The sequence below is a fragment of the Panthera tigris genome, chromosome B4 (assembly GCF_018350195.1).
Source record: "Panthera tigris isolate Pti1 chromosome B4, P.tigris_Pti1_mat1.1, whole genome shotgun sequence".
NCBI classification, from domain to species: Eukaryota; Metazoa; Chordata; class Mammalia; order Carnivora; family Felidae; genus Panthera; species Panthera tigris.
The window spans coordinates 67290484-67309727 of NC_056666.1; the positions used below are offsets into that span (position 1 = coordinate 67290484).

The 19244-nt window shown below is 37.7% G+C and overlaps 1 protein-coding gene across 1 annotated transcript in view; it reads left to right on the forward strand.

Annotated features, from left to right (window-relative positions):
* Positions 1 to 19244, forward strand: part of LRRK2 (leucine rich repeat kinase 2) — a 141469-nt gene that overhangs the window by 89551 nt on the left and 32674 nt on the right. Inside the window, exons 35-41 of the mRNA XM_007090797.3 lie at positions 632 to 786; positions 1371 to 1517; positions 1657 to 1848; positions 3231 to 3377; positions 7042 to 7142; positions 9914 to 10104; positions 15589 to 15749. Of these exons, the coding sequence (XP_007090859.2) occupies positions 632 to 786; positions 1371 to 1517; positions 1657 to 1848; positions 3231 to 3377; positions 7042 to 7142; positions 9914 to 10104; positions 15589 to 15749 (1094 nt within the window). The remainder of the gene's footprint in view (positions 1 to 631; positions 787 to 1370; positions 1518 to 1656; positions 1849 to 3230; positions 3378 to 7041; positions 7143 to 9913; positions 10105 to 15588; positions 15750 to 19244) is intronic.

Here is a 19244-nt window from a genome sequence, read left to right on the forward strand (position 1 = left end):
TGGTTTATCACTGCTTAAATTACTTAAAGGTAAATAGTGATTATTCTGTGTGTGTTCATGTGTGTTCTTACATGGCATTGAGAGATTTATATTAGACAGGTTCTGGGAAGATACTGAGTTTTCACCAGAAGAATTTATGGCAATGAATTTTCAGTGGGAGCGGCAACACAGTGGAGGCCTTGGTTCTAACCTTTTATTATAGAAGGTTGCTTTATATGTTATTAGTAGGAAATGTTATAAGGTATGTGATGTTGAAAAGTGTAAATTGCATTGATTGCTACATGATATCCAATTCCAAAAATACATGTATACTTTTTTTCTAGGACTTGCATTTTTTAAGTTTTATATAATCGCTTCAAACTTGTCTCTGCATGACTAATTGTAATTATTTATTAGTTTAAAGAGGATTACTGAAAAAATTTCACGCATCTGAGCATGCATTTGAATTGATTAAATAGCCATTGAATTTTTTGAAGAAGAAAGGACATGTAGCAAAAAAACATTATAAAAAAGTGCAATAAGCTAGAATATTTATTCTTCAACTCATTGATTCTCAAGTTGTAAAGCACTTTGGTTAACATGGTTGGGTGTATTATGAAGCTGTATAATGCTGATGTCCTTTTCTTTTTAGTTTGTCTGACCACAGGCCTGTGATAGAGCTCCCTCATTGTGAGAACTCTGAAATTATCATTCGACTATATGAAATGCCTTATTTTCCAATGGGATTTTGGTCAAGGTTAATCAATCGATTACTTGAAATTTCACCTTACATGCTTTCAGGAAGAGGTATGTATTTAATGAAGACTTAATATTTGAGAAATTAGGGGGAAAGCATATTAAAATTAATATGTCATTTTCAGAGTTTATTTGTAAGGCCACTGAAAATCAGAAAAGAAGCTCAAAAGACTTCAGAGTAGCCAAGATAAAGACAGATAGGCTCATATAAGTTCATGTGGTTTGTCAAAAAGGAAATTTTTGCATTTACATTGCATTAAAATGAAACATTCAGGAAGTTTTTATTGTAGCCTGGCCAACAACCTCCTTTTAAAAGTTGTAAGAATTTACTTATGATTCTTTATCTTCTATTAATATACATATTAAACTACTTAACATCATGAACCTGAAATCCCTCTTAGCTTACCTACTGGGCATTTTGTTTATTTCATTGCAAAATTAAGGATAAAATACTTAATTTCATGTATAATAGTTACAGATGAGGACTTGTGTCATTAATGATTCCAATACTTTGTTTCAAACAAATATAGTTCTATTAGTCAAATGTGGTATGTGCAGTGATTTTTCTGCCCCTTTAATTTATGGAATAGTTAATGATTAATAGATTCATTTGGGTCCATTTAAACTTCTTTCAGAACGAGCACTTCGCCCAAACAGAATGTATTGGCGACAAGGCATCTACTTGAATTGGTCTCCTGAAGCTTATTGTCTGGTAGGATCTGAAGTCTTAGACCATCACCCAGAGAGTTTCTTAAAAATTACAGTTCCTTCGTGTAGAAAAGGTAAGGAAATTAATTCAACTTTGAATTGTACCACTAAAGAAATCTAAACTTTTCTTTTTATACTTACAGATCCTCTTTTCTAGCTTTGCAACATGAGGTTCGGGTAGGGTGTTAATGAGATCTTTTTTGGATTATGTAGGCTGTATTCTTTTGGGCCAAGTTGTGGACCACATCGATTCTCTCATGGAAGAATGGTTTCCTGGATTACTGGAAATTGATATCTGTGGTGAAGGAGAAACTCTGTTGAAGAAATGGGCATTATATAGTTTTAATGATGGTGAAGAACATCAAAAAATCTTGCTTGATGACTTGATGAAGAAAGCAGAAGAAGGTAGTGTTGATACAATTTCACATGTTTTTAAGTGATCCTTTTAGTATTTGTGGAATTTTGTAATGAATGTAAAAATAATTCTTACCTCTAAGGTATGAGTTAGAGGATACTGCATTCAATTATGGAGATAGTGGAGAAAGGTGGATTGTATTTGTTACCAAAAAGACCTTTGTGTTCTAGATTCAGAAGATTTTTGGTTTGAGAGTTTGAATACTGGCTCATTGAGCAAAATAATCTCATCTGTGAAATGGGAATACTAAAACCTACCTTATAGAATTGTTAATGAGGATTAAAATAGACGATGCATGCTTCCATAATTTGGCTAGTGTAAATAATGCTGCAGTAAACATGGGGGTGCATATATCTTTTCAAAACAGTGTTTTTATTTTCTTTGGGTAAATATCAATAGAATCACATGGTAATTCTATTTTTAACTTTTTGAGGAACCTCCATACTGTTGTCCTCAGTGGCTGCACCAATTGGTATTCCTACCAACATCACTTGAGGGTTCCTTTAATTTCACATCCCTGCCAACACTTGGTATTTCTTGTTTTTGATTGTAGTCATTCTGACAGGTGTAAGGTGATAACTCATTGTGGTTTTGATTTGCATTTCCCTGATGACTAGTGATGTTGAGCAACCTAAGTGTCCATCTGTAGATGTTTTTGTAAAGAAGATGTGGTGTGTACACACACACACACACACACACACACACACACACACACACACACAGGAATATTACTCAGCCATAAAAAGAATGAAATCTTGCCATTTGCAACAACATGGATGAACCTAGAGAGTATAATGCTAAGTGAAATAAGTCAGACAGAGAGAGACAAATACCATATGATTTCACTCATATGTGGAACTTAAAAAATAGAACAAATGAACAAACAAAGAAAAAAAAAGGAGACACAAAACCCCCAGATGCTTGCATACAGAGAACAAACCGGTGGTTCCCAGAAGGCAGGTGGGTTGTGGGATGGGTGAAATAGGTAAAGGGAATTAAGAGTACACTTATCATGATGAGCACTGAGAAATGTCAAGAATTTTTGAATCATTATATTATATGCCTGAGACTAATATAACACTTTATATTAATTATACTTGCATAAAAAATAAAATAGATGATACATAGAAATAACTTACAACTTGTTAACCATATAATAAGTGCCCCCATGAAGGTGGTTAAGAGAATAGATAGGTATTAATTAAACCTTTAAAACTTTCTCAAATTTTCTAGAGAAAAATAGGATTGGTAAGATAACCTAAGAGAGTGATTAGAAATCGTAGGAAATGTGATTTTTTTTGTAAGTCAAAAGCACACATTTACGTTCATCCTTCAAAGTCTGCTTGTAATAAATGTTTTATGTACTTCTCAGGAGACCTTCTAGTCAATCCAGAGCAACCAAGGCTCACCATTCCTATATCTCAAATTGCTCCTGACTTAATTTTGGCTGACCTGCCTAGAAATATTATGTTGAATAATGATGAATTGGAATTTGAACAAGCTCCAGAATTCCTCTTAGGTAACTGTTTTTGTTGGTTTGAGAATAAAAACTAGGATATAATTTTTCCTTATAATCTAGAACATATTCAAATATAATTATATTATCATAGGTTTTAGTGTCTTCATATATTTGTTATAATGGAATGATATAATGTTATCGTTATAATGATATAATGTTATCATTATAGTGATATAATGACTAATGTTATAATTGGAATGATACATTTTAAAGTAACGTGTCACATAAAGAATTTGATTTGCACACATTCTAATAGACTAGGTTCGAGATAAGAATGGGGCTACAATAAAAGCACACATTTGTGAAATATATCCTTGCATTTGGTTTAAGTCCCAGAAATGGGGGAGGGAGATAAGGAGATTTTCAGTTGTGTAATGCAGTCATTTTTCAGTCTCAGACAGAATAAGTAAAGGAAGAACACCTCTAGGTACTCATAGTAGCAGTTTTGTACCTTAGGATGACAGGCATGAATTTTCATAAAAATATTCATAAAACAATTTGGGATTAAAAATTCAGAAGCATTAATTTGGTGACATACTCAAGTTCTAAGCCTTCTTGAGAGTCATTGGGAACTGTGAAGAGCACTGATTTAATGTAAACTATTTGAGGACAATTCTGGCTTTACTTTGTAGAATATTGGTTGTTGTCTGTGTATACACTTCATTTTAATAAAATTTCCACAGAGAATGCCTGAAATATGTCAATACATTAAAACTATTAACAGAGAATGTCTAAAATTTGGGACATGACATGTAAAGGTAAATAAACTGCTTGGTACCTTTGTTCTTTACATAGAGAATTTTAGAATGAATATTTTGGAACTCTGGAAATGAATATATTAGTAGTAGTGGGTTAACACCAAATGCTGAATAGTCAATGCTAAATCCTAGATCTTAACCAACACCAGACTTGACCTGTGATTCAAAGGGTGCAGGTAAATACCACACATACATATTCTTTCTCTGAAGGAGTCTCAAGCCATCAGACAAAGCTCCCCAAAATATCTTTTATTAGTGCATTAAGATGAGTTTCATATATAGGACCCTTTGCACAGCATATGTAGAAATGCTCACAAAGTTCGTTTTGAAGCACCTGTGGGATTTTTTTTTCAGTTTTAATGATATAATTGACATACAGCACTGTAGAAGTTTAAGGTATACAGCAAATGATTTGACTTTACATATATCATGAAATGACTAGCACAATGAATTTAGTTAGAATTGGTCATCCCATTTAGATGCAAAATAAAAGAAAAAGAAACAAATATATTTTTTTTATTTGTGTTGAGGTCTCATAGATTAACTAACTCTCTTAACAACTTTCAACATGTTGTCATGCTGGACATTCCATCCCCAGTATTTTTTTTATCTTATAACTGGAAGTTTGTACCTTTTGACCACCTTCAAAAACACCTGTGGTCTGTATTTCATTAATTACACAGCAAGTAAAGTGCTTATATAAGTACTCCTCATTCTCTAGTCTCATGCCCCATAGACCCATAAATTTCATGTTCATTCACAATCTAGATCAGGGTTTCTCAGACTCTGCACTGTTGCCATTTTAGACTGAATAATTCTTTGTCATGGGGGCAGTCCTGTGCATCGTAGAATGTTTAGTAGCATCTTTGGCCTCTACCTACTAGATGTTAATGGTATCTCCTCACCTCCCCCTCCCCAGGTGTGACAATCAAAAATATCTCTAGACATTGAAAAACATAGGGGGTAGGGGTAGGGGAGCAACATCACCCTAGTTGGGAATCACTGATGTAAATAAATGGGATATATCCTTCCAAAAACATTTTATGGGGCACCTGAGTGACTCAGTTAAGTGTCCCACTTTGGCTCAGGTCGTGATCTCACAGTTCGTGAGGTTGAGCCCCACTTTGGGCTCTGTGCTGACAGCATGGAGCCTCTGCCTCGATCCTCTGTGTCCCTCTCTCACTGCCCTTTCCTCGCTTGCTCTTGTGCTCTCTCTCAAAAATAAACATTAAAAAATATTAAAAAAATAAAAACATTTTATAATCAGAGACTCCCTATTCATTATTTGTAGTATGCTAGGGTAATATGATAGAGGTCATTCATTTCCATTTTCCTTGTAGGATGGGAGTGAATTTCAAGCCTTCAGTTGACATTTTCCTTCTGACATAGCAGTTCCTATACGACACTTCTTAATAGATTTGTGTATATTAATAGACTTGTTTTATGAATATATTTTTAATGTGCATTGTTTCTGAACATATAATATATGCTTACATATACTTATCATAGAGATTAAAATACGCAATTAATACAAATACAAAATATTTTAAAAATGTAAAATATCTAAGCTTCCCATAGATGCATAATTTCACCACTTAGACATAAGAGGTCTCAACAGGGTTCTATTTCTTTGTAGATTTTTCTGAGTTCATTCACTTATGTCGATCAAGTGCTTATATTTCAAAGCACTGTATGAGAACCACAAATATTGTACAAAGGCTATACTGTATGTCAGTGAAGAGTAATAGCCCATGGAACTGATCATGGTTGATTTCTCAGGCCTTGCTATCTCAGTATGTATTGTACTTTATAGACTTGATAAACACTACAGAGTTGAGATGAAGGAGCAGCGGAGCTCTTTAAGTAACTGTATAACAAGGGCATGGAAGCCTGAAGATGCCAAGCATGATGAGGAGATTTTGGCTCTTTCAGTTTTCCAGGACAGTTGTTCTCAACCCTGGCTGGTTGGTCATTACTATCACCTAGGGAATTAAAAGAAAATCCTAATGACCAGTAACTCCTGTGATTAATTAGGTCAGAATCTTTGAGGGTGGACTCAGACATTGGTATTTTTAGAAGCTCCTCAGGTATCTCCTGCAGCCCAGACCCAGAGAACTACTGGGCTGGAGCCTAGGGAATGAGCAGTAGGGCAGGAAGAGAGCCTCAGGGGAAATTCGGAGCTACAGGTTGGATATGTCCTGATTTGGTATGTTATTAGGCAGACAGCATAGAATAATTTGTTTTTGAACAAAAAAAGTGTCACAAAGTGTAATTATAGGGAGATTGATTTTGCAGGTGAGGTAGACTGAGTTGGAGGTAATGAACTCAGGATGCCTCCATGGTCTAGGCAGAAAGAACCAAAGGAGTGGAAATGGAAAGGAGGCATGGGGCAAAGAGCTAAGATGATTTTTCGGTTTTGAGTCCATAATGACCACAAATTTTTTTTTTTTAAATAAGATATGTGAAATGGAATAAACACTAGTTTGGAGACAAGATAATGAATGTGGCTTGTGATGGAGCATGGTTGAGATTTGGAAGGGCATGCCAGTGGTCTCCAATGCAAAGTTGTAAATATAGGATAGAGCTCAGAAGTGGCTTGTGGCTGTAAATTAAGATGTGGAAGCACTCAACATATCGGAATTGATGGAGTTAGGGAGTCGGTGACATAATTGCGTGGGGAGTGTGTAGATGGAAGACGAGAAGGTTGAAACACAATCTTCAGGTGCATTGTAGTTCACACAGTAGCAGAAGGAGGAGGAAGCATCAAAGGAGACTTGATTCAATGAAACACATGGGTCAGATTTCTCTTCATGTATCAAACATATATAATCACAACCAAAATAATTTATCTAGCTTTTCTGCTTGGACAGATTAACAGAAGTGCTTTGTACTTTTCTTTTCAAAAGGTGATGGCAGTTTTGGATCTGTTTATCGAGCAGCCTATGAAGGAGAAGAAGTGGCTGTGAAGATTTTCAATAAACATACATCACTTAGATTGTTAAGACAAGTAAGAAATCCAATATTATTACATTAAATCGGACATGTTAACCTCCTGGAACTCTGGTTTTGCATGTGTTTATGAAAATGCAAAATGATCACATTTCCCCCCAAAGTCTACCTGAGTTTAGTTATGAAATCCCACTTTTGTCCCCTCTTTATGGAGTAAAAAAAAAAAAGAGAGATCGTTTTGTTTCTCCTGTTGAAAAACAAAGAAAAGACAGTATTCTGAGAATTTTTGTCCCAGGCTTCACAGTTACCTCCCCCAAGTACAGAAGAAAAGAAGGTACCTCTTTTGAGGTCCTGTGTTTCAAAGGAACCAAATCCGATACGCATTTAAAAATCTCTCTTGGCTTCACTTATATCACATGTTCTTTTCTCCATAAGCACTTATGTCCAGGATAGTGCTTTGCACCGATGGACTTTGGCCTGTGTTACTCAATCAGTCTCTATGGTAACGTGAATGCTATTACTTAGAATATTCCCACCTTTTCCCGAGGCTGGGGTTAGAGTCAGTTCTTCCTAAGTTCATGGGCTACTGGGGTGAGGATTGAGTGCCTCAGCAAAAATCAAAGTACCCTTAGGAGGAAAGAAAAGTGAGTGGATATTGGATGCAAAGCAAACAGTGGTCATTCCAGTACCCTGTCTGGTTTTGAGTACCAATGAGGATTTACTCTGTTTTCTGAGTCTTTCCTGACAGTAGGAATGAGAGAGAGAGAGGGTAAGAAGAGTGGTAAAATCCAATTCAAATTCTGTAATCTTATGCCAGAACTCAACTATGTTTTTGAATCTATTCATTCTTACTTAAAGAAAATAATTTGTGCCTAAATCTAAAACTAAATGACATGTGCAAACTAAAACAAAACAAAACAAAACAAAGCCAGTTACAATACATTAATTATGGATTATGAAAATAATTCCATGTCTGTGTAAAATATCCTGGAGTAATTTTATTAGTAATACCAAAAGCTACACTGTGGCTTTACAGATAAGTTAATAAACATTTTATATATAGAAGCAAGTCTATGAACCAAATCTGGGCACAGTCTCTTTCAATCTGTAGGCAATTGGTTGTATAAATTGATTTTTCAGCCTTGGTCATTAGTCTTCAATGTATGTTCCAAATTTTATTCAGTGTGCTCAGGGAACCCTGTTGGAAATCAAAACATTAAGAATGTATACAGGACTAAGTAGTGTGTAGGCAGCTAGGTGAACCAAGGAAATGCTAGAAGAAAGAGTAGAGCGTACATAATGTGCTTCTTTAAAAAAAAAAAAAAGAAAGAAAAGGAAAGCACTGCAGTGTTCAGGGCCACATTCTGAGGGTCATTCTACCAGTGGTCATGAACTGGGGCTGATCTATTACAGTCTCCTGCTCCTTTCTCTTTGAAATCAGTGAGCTGCTTTTCTAGGATGGAAAATTTGGATTCAGCTTCTGTCTGTGCCTATGAAAGAAAACGGACCTAACTTGACTGGTTCTCATCAGTTTTAACCAACTGGGATAATCAGACAGAGGCAAAAAAAAAAAAAAAAAAAAGGTTTTTATCCACTGAGGAAATACGATTGCAGTCTGAAGCTTTTGTTCTTGGAAAATCCCCGCTCAGGGTATTCAGCCTTTCTTCTTCAGCTTGCAGAATTCTCCACACTCCACTTTCCTGACAAATGCAGTTGGCACTGATACTCCCCATCTTTGAAGCTGGTTTTTAAGAAGCAGAGGTTCTGCAGACAGAAATCACAGTTTATAACATGAATCAATTTAATATCACATGAACTATAAATTTCAACTAAATTAGGGCTTCAGAGTAAAGTGAAATATGCAGAATAAAGTATATATGGAATTCACAAACCACATATAAAGGAGATTGTACAGTCTCACAGGATGTGGTCTAGGGAGAGGATTACATCAGAATGGAGACCTCTCTGTTCAAGCTAAAATGGTATCTTTGACTTTTTGGAGAGAGATTCTTGCAGCTGGGGATTGCTTTAGCGAGGGTGGTTCAAGGCAGGTTACTCTGAGAAAGTAAGAGTATTTGAGCTAAGATCAGAATGATGAGAAGCCTTCAGAAGGGTGAAGGGGTTTCAGAGCATAGAGACCAGCAGGGGCAAAGGCCCAGTGGCTGGAATGAAGGAGCTGGGCATGTGCGGTGAATTGAATGAACACCAGTGTGGCAGAAGGGTGCCGCATGAAGAGGAGAAGACACAGAAGGAGATGGGTTTTGAGAGATGGGCCGGGACCAGATCAGGTCAGGCCATGGAGGCTGTGTGAGTACACAGGGTTTTAATTCAAAAGTAACTGAAAGTTATTAGAGAAGTTTCAAGAGGAGCGATACCATGTATTCCCATGGGCTTAGACACCCTAAGCTTTTCTAGTCATTAAACCAGAAATGATAGGCAGGTGGTACCTCACATGCCAATTGCAGTTGATTAGTAGCAGCTGCTCAGAATCCTGGCCTGAGAAGGAATTCTGTGGCTAACTAGGATTCATTAGGTAAGATTGACGTGACCTGATCGTGTGACCACAGCAGGGGTACTGACCCTGCATTAAATGTTCTGAAAAACGCAAAGCAATAAGGAAAGATAGAACTTAACATTTTCATTCAGAATACGTTTTTAAAACCAGTCGTTTATTCCTGAATATGTGGAAGATACAAAAAAGATTAAAGAAGAAATGGAACATTTGCTATAATCCAGTTACCCAGAGAAAACCACACTCAAAGTGTTGAGACACTTAAGGAAGGAGGTACTGGGGCTATAGTACTCTTAAATGGTTTTTTCCCTTTGTAGGAGCTGGTGGTCCTTTGCCACCTGCACCACCCCAGCTTAATATCTTTGCTGGCGGCTGGGATTCGTCCTCGCATGTTGGTGATGGAGTTAGCCTCCAAGGGTTCACTGGACCGCTTGCTTCAGCAGGACAAAGCCAGTCTCACCAGAACCCTACAGCACAGGATTGCACTCCATGTGGCTGATGGCTTGAGGTAATTAATTAGGTCATGTGGTTTTCTACTCTGCGTGTGACAAGAGTGAGCCTCAACTTCCTCCCAGGGCTTGGAGAATAGCACTTTCCAGTAATATCATGTCCCAGTAACATTTCACAAACAACTTGAGGGAAAAACTACCATTTCCCTGAACAGATTTTGTAATTCCATAAAATAAGAATAGGAAGACCATGCAGAACGTCATAGTTAGTTGAGTAGAATTTGGGGGGCACCTGGGTGGCTCAGTCGGTGAAGCGTCCAATTCTTGATTTTGGCTCAGGTCATATCTCATGGTTCGTGGGTTCGGGCCCCACGTCGGACTCTACGCTGACAGTGCAGAGCCTGCTTGGAATTCTTTCTCTGCCCCTCCTCCACTTGCACTTTCTTTTTCTCTCAAAATAAATAAAATTAAAAAAAAAAAAAAAAAAAAAAAAGAATTCGGGCCCAGGAAACCTGTTCCAGAGCTCATATTCTTAAAACTGTAGTGACCTCCTTGCCCTATAAAAATACAGGTTAAATTTCAAAGTGCCAAGGAAAGTGTCAGGTATCATGGACAATTCTAATAGGGAAAGATCGGTCCATATTTCTGAAGGGGACTGGAGTGATTTTCTGTGTCCAAGGCATACCCAATCCTGCAGCCAGCTGGTACCACGACAGAGTGCCGGGGAGGCAGCACCAAAGAGCAGAAGGGCCACAGTCTTGGGAGTCAGAGGGACTAGGAGAAGTCATGGCTCCACACACATACCTGTGATTTTATACCTCCGAAACTCATCTGTCAGAGTCTGTAAACTGTGACTAATACAGTGCGTGACATCTCAAGGACTTTGTGATAATTGGAGACATCCCAGATTAAAGTCTGGATTTCCTTCTCCACCACTGTCCCCATCTCCAGTCACACACTTATTTCACCTTGGAGTCGTCCTTCCTTCTTTCCTCTCTCTCACATCCCACACCTAATCCTTCAGCAAATCCTTTCAGCAGTGCCATCAAAACCTATCTTCATGAAGCTACTCCTCACAGTCTCTCTGCCGACCCGCAGTGTCTGAGCCGCTGTCATGGCTCCTTGTCTAACCAGCCCACTTGCTCTCACCTTTGCCCCGTATTCCTCTTCACATGGCAGTGGCCAGGGGGCTTTTCTATGTGGAAGTTGGCTCAAGTCTTTGTCCTGTTATCAACCCTCTCCTATCTCACTCTTCAGTCACTGTGCTCAGCCACTTGCTTCTCTGAAGTTTCTCGGATGTGCCCAGGGCTTTATGCCAGCTCTTCTCTGGACCAGGAGAGCCCGCCCCCCAGATATCCTCTTGGCTCACTTCTCATTTCTTTCAGGTCTCCTCTCAGAGGGGATGTCCCTGTCCACCTTACGTCTCTCTGGCACCTGTAGCACTGATCACTGCCTGCTGTTCTTTATATTTTCATTTAAAGAGTTTGTTCATTATCTGTCTCTGCTGCTGGAAATCTAAGGGCCGTGATAGGACTTGCCATCTTGTTCACCTTCATATCCCTGGCACCTGGAATGGTGAACCCCCAGTAAATATGTGTGGGCAGTAGAGAGAGATGGAGATAGGAGAGAGGGAAGAATACAGTACCTGGCACATATAACCACACAGTGAATGCAAATTTCTTTCCCTTCCTTCCCTTCTGAAATACGGTGACTATTCCTCTCAGGCAGTGTCCAGAAATGTGAATGGAATAGATGGCAAGGAACACAAAGAAGCACTGCTCACAAACAAATAAGACCAAACCAGGAAGATACAACTTAATAGTGTATAGAGACTATGAAAGGCATATAAAATAAATAGGTTTTCCTTTTTGGAAAGACTCCGGAAACTGCCGAAAATCATACAGATTATTAATGAAACAGTATTGCGGAGGTTTGGATTTGGGTTGGTATATCTGCTTTTGAACACCAGGGGGAACCATGTGTTAAATTAATCCAGATAACAGGCAACAACGTCTGGTGTATTTCAGAGCGGGATCAGTCACTTTCCTAAGTCCAGATCTTAGTTTTCCCCTAATTCTTCCACATAATTCCCAGAATGCTTATTTATAAAATGATGAATTTCTATCTTTCATTCACCACCATGTGAAAGACCTCACCTCTAAGGTAGCTTATTCTGGTTCTCTGAGACCTACTTTAACAACTCCTGCAGTTTCTGATGAAGTAAATGAAATCTCAGCATATTTTGCTTTAATTCACCTGATTTCTTCTCAGCCTAATGCCAAGACAGCTTTCTGGATCTTGTGCCACAAGAAGCTAGTAGATTTCGGTAGCTTTTAGTCTTCTACCAGCACTAAGTATATTTTTAAAAACTGAGCATTAATGTTTGTTTCGTCAGATTTCAGCAGAGAACTGTAAATACAGAGGTAGAAAGAGACAATAATGTCACACTCCTCTGGAGTCCCTTAAATGATGGAGCTGTTTAGAAAGATACACAAAACTTTTTTTCACATTACATATTCTATCTCTTACAGTATTGCCTACGCTCTTAGCTTTCATTCCTAATTCAGTCTTCTCCCTAGAGCTATTTATTGTAATTCTCAGTTACCTATGAAGATATGGTCACTTGTATTTTCCATCAGTTTCTTTGTTTCATTATTTACAAAATTGAGTTTATTCTCTCTGCTACTTCCTCCCGCCATGAATCTGTTCTTTCCCTTGTGTCTTCCACTTGCTGACGGCAATCCCTGTAGTCACATCTAGGCTACCCCTCTCGTCCCAAAAGTAAGTATCCATTTGGCCACCAGGTCTTTGACTATTTCATATTATCTTTTTCATTTATTTCACATTATCATTTCATTTATCTTTATGCCACTGCTGCTGCCTCGGTCCAGTACCTCCAGGGAATTATCAGAATATTTATGCTAAAATAAAAATCTAATTATGCTTGAAATTCCCTGGGAGTTCCAAGTTCTTTGTGAAATACATGCAAACTACTTGGCAGAGCATCAGAACTCTGTGTGTATGCCTCTTGCCTTTCCACTGCCCTCACTCTACATTCTGATCATTCTGATCATTCTGAGGGTCTTGACTTTTCCTGGACATCCATGTCTTTCTTTCATTTGTCATTCCTCTTTTCACACACTTGTCTGCCTAGAGAATTCATTTTCCTATAGAATTTGCTCACATACGGTCTCCACGATGAAGCTCTGAATAGATGGTCTCTCTGGCACAAGTTTCTTGGGTTGGCTGTATGCAGGGCTTTGTGTTAGGTGCTGGAGAGGAAAAGGCAGACCTTATGTGTATTATCTTATCAAGGTTGAAAACTTGCAGTTTAGTGGGAGAGTCTGCTTTGCTAGCTTTAGCTCTCTTTTTCTCACTCTGGCTTTCCTAGCATTTGGTACCCACTGCAGTTCTGCAATCTTGTTTGATAACCTGTCTCTCCTTCTAGATTGTGACTGCTCAGGAGTGGAGATATAAGGATATAAGGGATATATAAGATATAAGGATATTATTATATCCCCTAGTGACTGGCCCTCATAGACACCCAATACAGATTTGTTATGTGAATGAATGCATCTCATTTTTTAGACTAATTCTATTTAGGATGAGATAAAGTTTACTTTCAATTATAAAGAAAGGAGTTTCTTAGCAACCTGGATGATAATCACAATTAAAGACTGACTGACTGAGTTTGGACCAGTTTATTTTAATAAAATATTTGACAATGTTCATTGTCACATAATGCATAAATTACAGCTGAATTATTTTCAGTAAGGCAAGATCTGCACTTGTTAATATATCAAAAGCTATTTTGCTAGTGTATTAGAAGCTATTAAAACTGTGCTTTTTAAGATTAAATTCTATAATTGAACATTTTAACTAACCCAGTTAATCTTTCCCTCCCACAGACATTATTTCAAATTAAGTTTAAGTATTTTTTTAACCTTTGAGAAGTATTCTGAGAGAGTCTATGTTCTATAAATATTCTGAAAGAGGCATGCATTAGGAAGGATTTGGATGCTATTCAATTATGCATGACTTGGCTTTAACTTTTTTCTTCTTAATCTCCCAGCTTTTCTCTTCAACAGGGCAAGGGTAGCTAATGGCCTTTCAGTAAGCCCTTAGTAAATTTTCTCTTGAGTCCATTACTTATCGTTAAGGTCAACTTCATTAGTACGTTTATCTTATTTTTCAGCCAAAAATAGGTAGAGCGAAATGAGTAGGCCTAACGTCAAATGTCCTGACTACATCCTGGAAGAGAAAGAAACTTGCACAGTAGCTGATGCAATTAAATGATACATACACTTCAGGCCATCATGCAATGGAAAGTTTAGAGTATCGCTGCCACTCTGCTCATAATCCCTCTAGCAGTGATTCATATTAGGTAATGGAGTAAATATTTATTGATACAGTGTGAACCCAAACCAAAAGCCGCCAACAAAGAAAGGATTTAAATTTACCTCTGTTAAGTTCTGTAAAAAATTGTCCTTTCAAGGTAGGTCATAATTTGCCTGGGAGATCACGTGGAGAGCTATAGCAAATTTGATATCATGGAGCAGGGAAGACTGAGCTGGGGGTGCAGGGGAATCTGAATTTTGTGAATATGTAAGGAAAGGTGGTGATGGAATTACTTTACTTGTTGGAGCAGAGGAGTAGCTCTCTTGCTGTGTTGCCAGAATAGACATGACCTGGTTCAGATTAAAACTTCATTGTGTCTTTTAATCTTTACCTGCAGTGTCCAACTCTAGCACTTATATTTGATTGGATCAGTCTCTGAAGGAGATGACTTTAACATCATCCGATATCACCAAGACATTGTTTTACTCGTTCCAACTCTGGGTCCAAAATGTTCTTTGTTAGACTTAATTCATAATAGAATTGGGTTTAAAGTAAATTACATCTTTGAACAGAATATGATATGGATAGCTAGAAAAGTTTCTTATGTTGATTTGTTATTATTGAAAAAGGTGAAAATATTTTCCCCCAAATTAGGAAACATTTTAGTCAGAGAAAAATAAATATCGAAAGAGAAATGGAATAGAGAGAATTTTAGAAGCTAAGATAAACTTCTATATGGTTTTAACAAAATCAGAACTAGTAAGTAAATGGGAGTTACAGCAAAATACTATCAACTCATATTTCACATATTTACATTTTAAACTAATTAAAATAGTCATATGACCTTTGAGAGAATTCAGAATTCCTTTTCAGTAATAATTAAGCGTGTGAAAGAAAACTCACCAAAAACTGGTACTTTGCTTGAACTGGTTGTGCCTTAAAGTCTAAATCACTCATGTATCAGGATTGACCTGTTTTTTTGTTGGTTTGCTGTTTGGTTTTAAAAGCACAAGCTCATTTTGTAATATTTGGCTTGCATGTTTTCATTCCTTTCTATGATATCTCTTCGCTTTGAGGGGTCAAACTTAGCACAGAATTTTTGATGCTTTGGATAATAGAGGTACGTACATACTTAATGAAATCATGGCAAAAATTGTAATAATATAATCACATTTTAATGACTCTGCCTGTGTGTTTTCTGGCAGATACCTCCACTCAGCCATGATCATATACCGTGACTTGAAGCCCCACAATGTGCTGCTCTTTACCCTGTACCCCAATGCTGCCATCATCGCAAAGATTGCTGACTATGGGATTGCTCAGTACTGCTGTAGAATGGGGATAAAGACATCAGAGGGCACACCAGGTACGTGACAAGGTTTGCTTGGTAATTCCTTCCTCAGGATGGATAACCAGGGACTTCAGTTGTAAGTTCAGGAGAATCAAGAGAATGCCAGGTCTTATCACGTGGTGAACAGATATTTCTTGTGTGAATAACTGTGGCCAGTACATAGTGATTTTAATCATTGTATTCTGTAGGGGAGAAATGATCTACTGATATAATTTGCCATGGGGGAAAGTAGATAATGTTTGATGTCAAATTATATTTTTAAAACTTGGATTTTTAAAACATTTTGATACTCCAGAGGTGGTGAAAAGGAACAGCAAAATTTCAATCTAGGTACTGTTCACATTTACCTTTAGGAGACAAACTCAATTCGGATTCCCAAACCATTTCTTGTAACTCTGAAATCCAAAGAACTTGGAAAACCCAAAGAATTTTTTTATAACTGATTTAGTGGCAAAATCTGACCCCAACTACTTTGATGCTTAATACAGTCTTTATTTCTCACACATATTCTCAGTGTGAATATGCGTATGTTTCATGGCAGAAAAGAGCACATTTGAGTACAGGGTGCTGGCCCCAATCTTAATGAGTTTATGGAATTATATGCATTATTATTAACTTTCTTAAATATGAAAAAGTATGACTTTCTGAATACTTCTGGCTCTAAGAGTTTCAGATAGGGACTTAGGGCCTAGAGTTTTCAGTTGTACTGTTTTTGATACAGGCATACTTTCTTCTTCTTTCTTTCTTTCTTTATTGGTAGATTGGTACAGGAGTTTAAACCTTTAAATCCTGCACTTCAGTTTTCTTTCTTCAAAATTTGTTAGTTGTTGATACTTCAATACCTAAAAACAGCTTCTGTCTTTGGCCCTCTGTAGCAAGATGAGTCATGGTTACTATGTAAAGTGAAATGTACCCATTCTGGATGCCATTATATCTATTATCTCCAGAAATCAAAGGCATCATTTTCTTGCCTTAGATTTGAATGTTGCTTTTTAGGATCATCCACAGCCCCCAATTTTCATGCTTGTTCTAATAATCCTCTTACTTCTTCTGTTACCTGACTTTCTACCAGTGAAAATCCACTTTCTGTGTTCTTGTGTTTGCATGGGCTTAATGTTTAGACGTGTTCTTTCACATTACTTTCTACTCCGTGGAATCCTGTTCCTTTCTCAACTCCCATTCTCTTTCTTCTAGTCTCGGATTCATCAAAGTCTCAGGTTCTGTTTAGTAAGAAATAGTCATAGGACAGGTGCTCTGTACAGACATCTTGTGTTTTTGCTTTTAGTTTGAGTGGGAATAGAAGATTGAGGGGTTGACTTATGTTTGGGGGATCAGCTCCATTTTCAGAGAATTTTGTATTGTTTATTATTTGTAAATAAAGTTACAGGTGACTTTACATCATCTTGATGATTGTAGCTCAGTTAAAACAGATGCCTAAAATGGAAGATAATAGGGGATGTCTGAAAGTAGGCAAAAATACTAGTTTGTTCTTTAACCATCCCCCTTCCCTCCTACCCCCCCACTTACGTACTTAGATGAGCAGATGGCCCCAGCTTCCGATGCCTGGTTTTATTTTTGCTTCAAATATCTATCCTCCCTTTTGTTTTTCATACCTATGTATTGAAAGTAGAGTGTGCCCTCCTATAAACCTTTCAAAGTACATATGGCTGCATGTGTCACTGGGTTTAATAATAATAAAATAATATTATCTCTTGAGCACCTGCTGTGTGCCAGGCTCAGTGCCAAGTACGTTAGACACATGATATCTTAGCCTCATGCCAAGGCTGAAAGTTAGCTTTTATCTTCTCATCTGTGAAATGAGGAAGCTGAGGCTCAGAGCAAGATTCTGTACTTGTAGGAAGTCACGCAGTAAGTGGTCAAGATAAGAACTCAATCTAAGTGAGAAATGAATCCAGAGCTATTTGGCTTTAAATGCTAAATCTCTCTCCTTGATTACATGCAACTCTAACACGTATTTAAAGAGGCTTAAATACTTCATCTTAGTTACTAAAAAATCAAAATAAAGCAAAATGATGGCGCCATCAGGAACAGCAGACATTGTCAAGTATAGTTTTGGAAGAAGAATCGTGGGGGATGGAATTCCATAGGCCTTACATATTCCCGCCTGGAAAATGTGGGCACAGGATGAGGGGTCTTCTCTTAGGAGATCTGTTCATTACTCTTGTGTGACATGAAAGTGGGCCAAGCCATTCACCTGGGGCCTGCAGTTTGTTCCCCCTCCAACTCCTAATCCGGTAATGGTGTTCATGGAGTAGAAATCCTATTGTTGAAACCTTGTTCACCTTCTTGGACAGTTGTTCTATATGGTCCCTGGTGACTATGACCTGGAACTCAAACCTGCCACCTCCCTCAGTGGGCTGGGCTCAGTTCAACTCTGTTCAGACTCATGACTTCCTGGTTTTGGTCAAAATTTGCCTAAAGTTCAATATCCAACTACTTTTTTACAACAAGCCAGATACTTGTTACTGATCCTTTTAATCTGCTATATCAATGTGTCACAACATACACATGGAGAAAGATCATGACAGAAAAACCTAAAGCCTGATCCCTTCTATTCTGTCCTCTTTTCCCCCAGGCTGCTTAATACGTTGTAAGCATTTTTTTCTTGCTATATCCCAGACCTTCTCTTTATCATTACTGAATTCATTATTGTTAGAGAACTTCCGATGGTCTCAGCCCAAAACTTGACCTCAAATTTTAAATAACAGTAACCGTCACCACTGCTAACCACCATCACCAGACTTTTCCTTCCCCAAAGCAATTATGTTTGAGCAGAAAATCATCCCCTTTCATATGATTTCAGTGATCTCCTGTCTTTTCTTTTTAATGGTTTTTTTCCTCTTAATGTTGTAACTTTTAACTTGGAAGCTTCTAGAGAAACAAAAGACCATGTATTTGTTAAACTTGTGTGTGTGTGTGTGTGTGTGTGTGTGTGTTTATACTACCCTTACAGTGGTGCATTCACTCTGATGTACGCATGTGAGTGTGGGTTCATTACTGTTGTTTCAGAGAAGATGGGAATGGGAGCAGACCTTTTGTGGTATGAACAGTGTGCTGCCTTGTGCTTAGACTTTTGTGTGGGTTGATTATCTCATTTAATCCTTTTGACTGTCTGACATAGGTCCTATTACTATTCCTGGTTTACAGATAAGGAAACTGAAGCCTAGGGACCATTAGAAATGTCTACAGGGTCATACAAGAAGCAAATGCATGCCACCCAGGCACACAGCGCATGCCAGGTAGTGCCAGAGTTGGAATGCAAGTTAGAAACAATTCAGTTATTGGCAAGGACTGACACAGTGTCTGTTTACATTGTGAAAGGTAAATATGGGATGGATACTTTCAACTGTAAATAACTTGGAGAGCATCAACTTTAACTCAGTTAAATAGATATATTTATATTATATCCTGTCTTGAGTGCCAGTCAATTCTGGGTCCTGTGACAGTTGCATTGTTGACTGAGGTGGATGGCTGAATGATGGCTTCAAC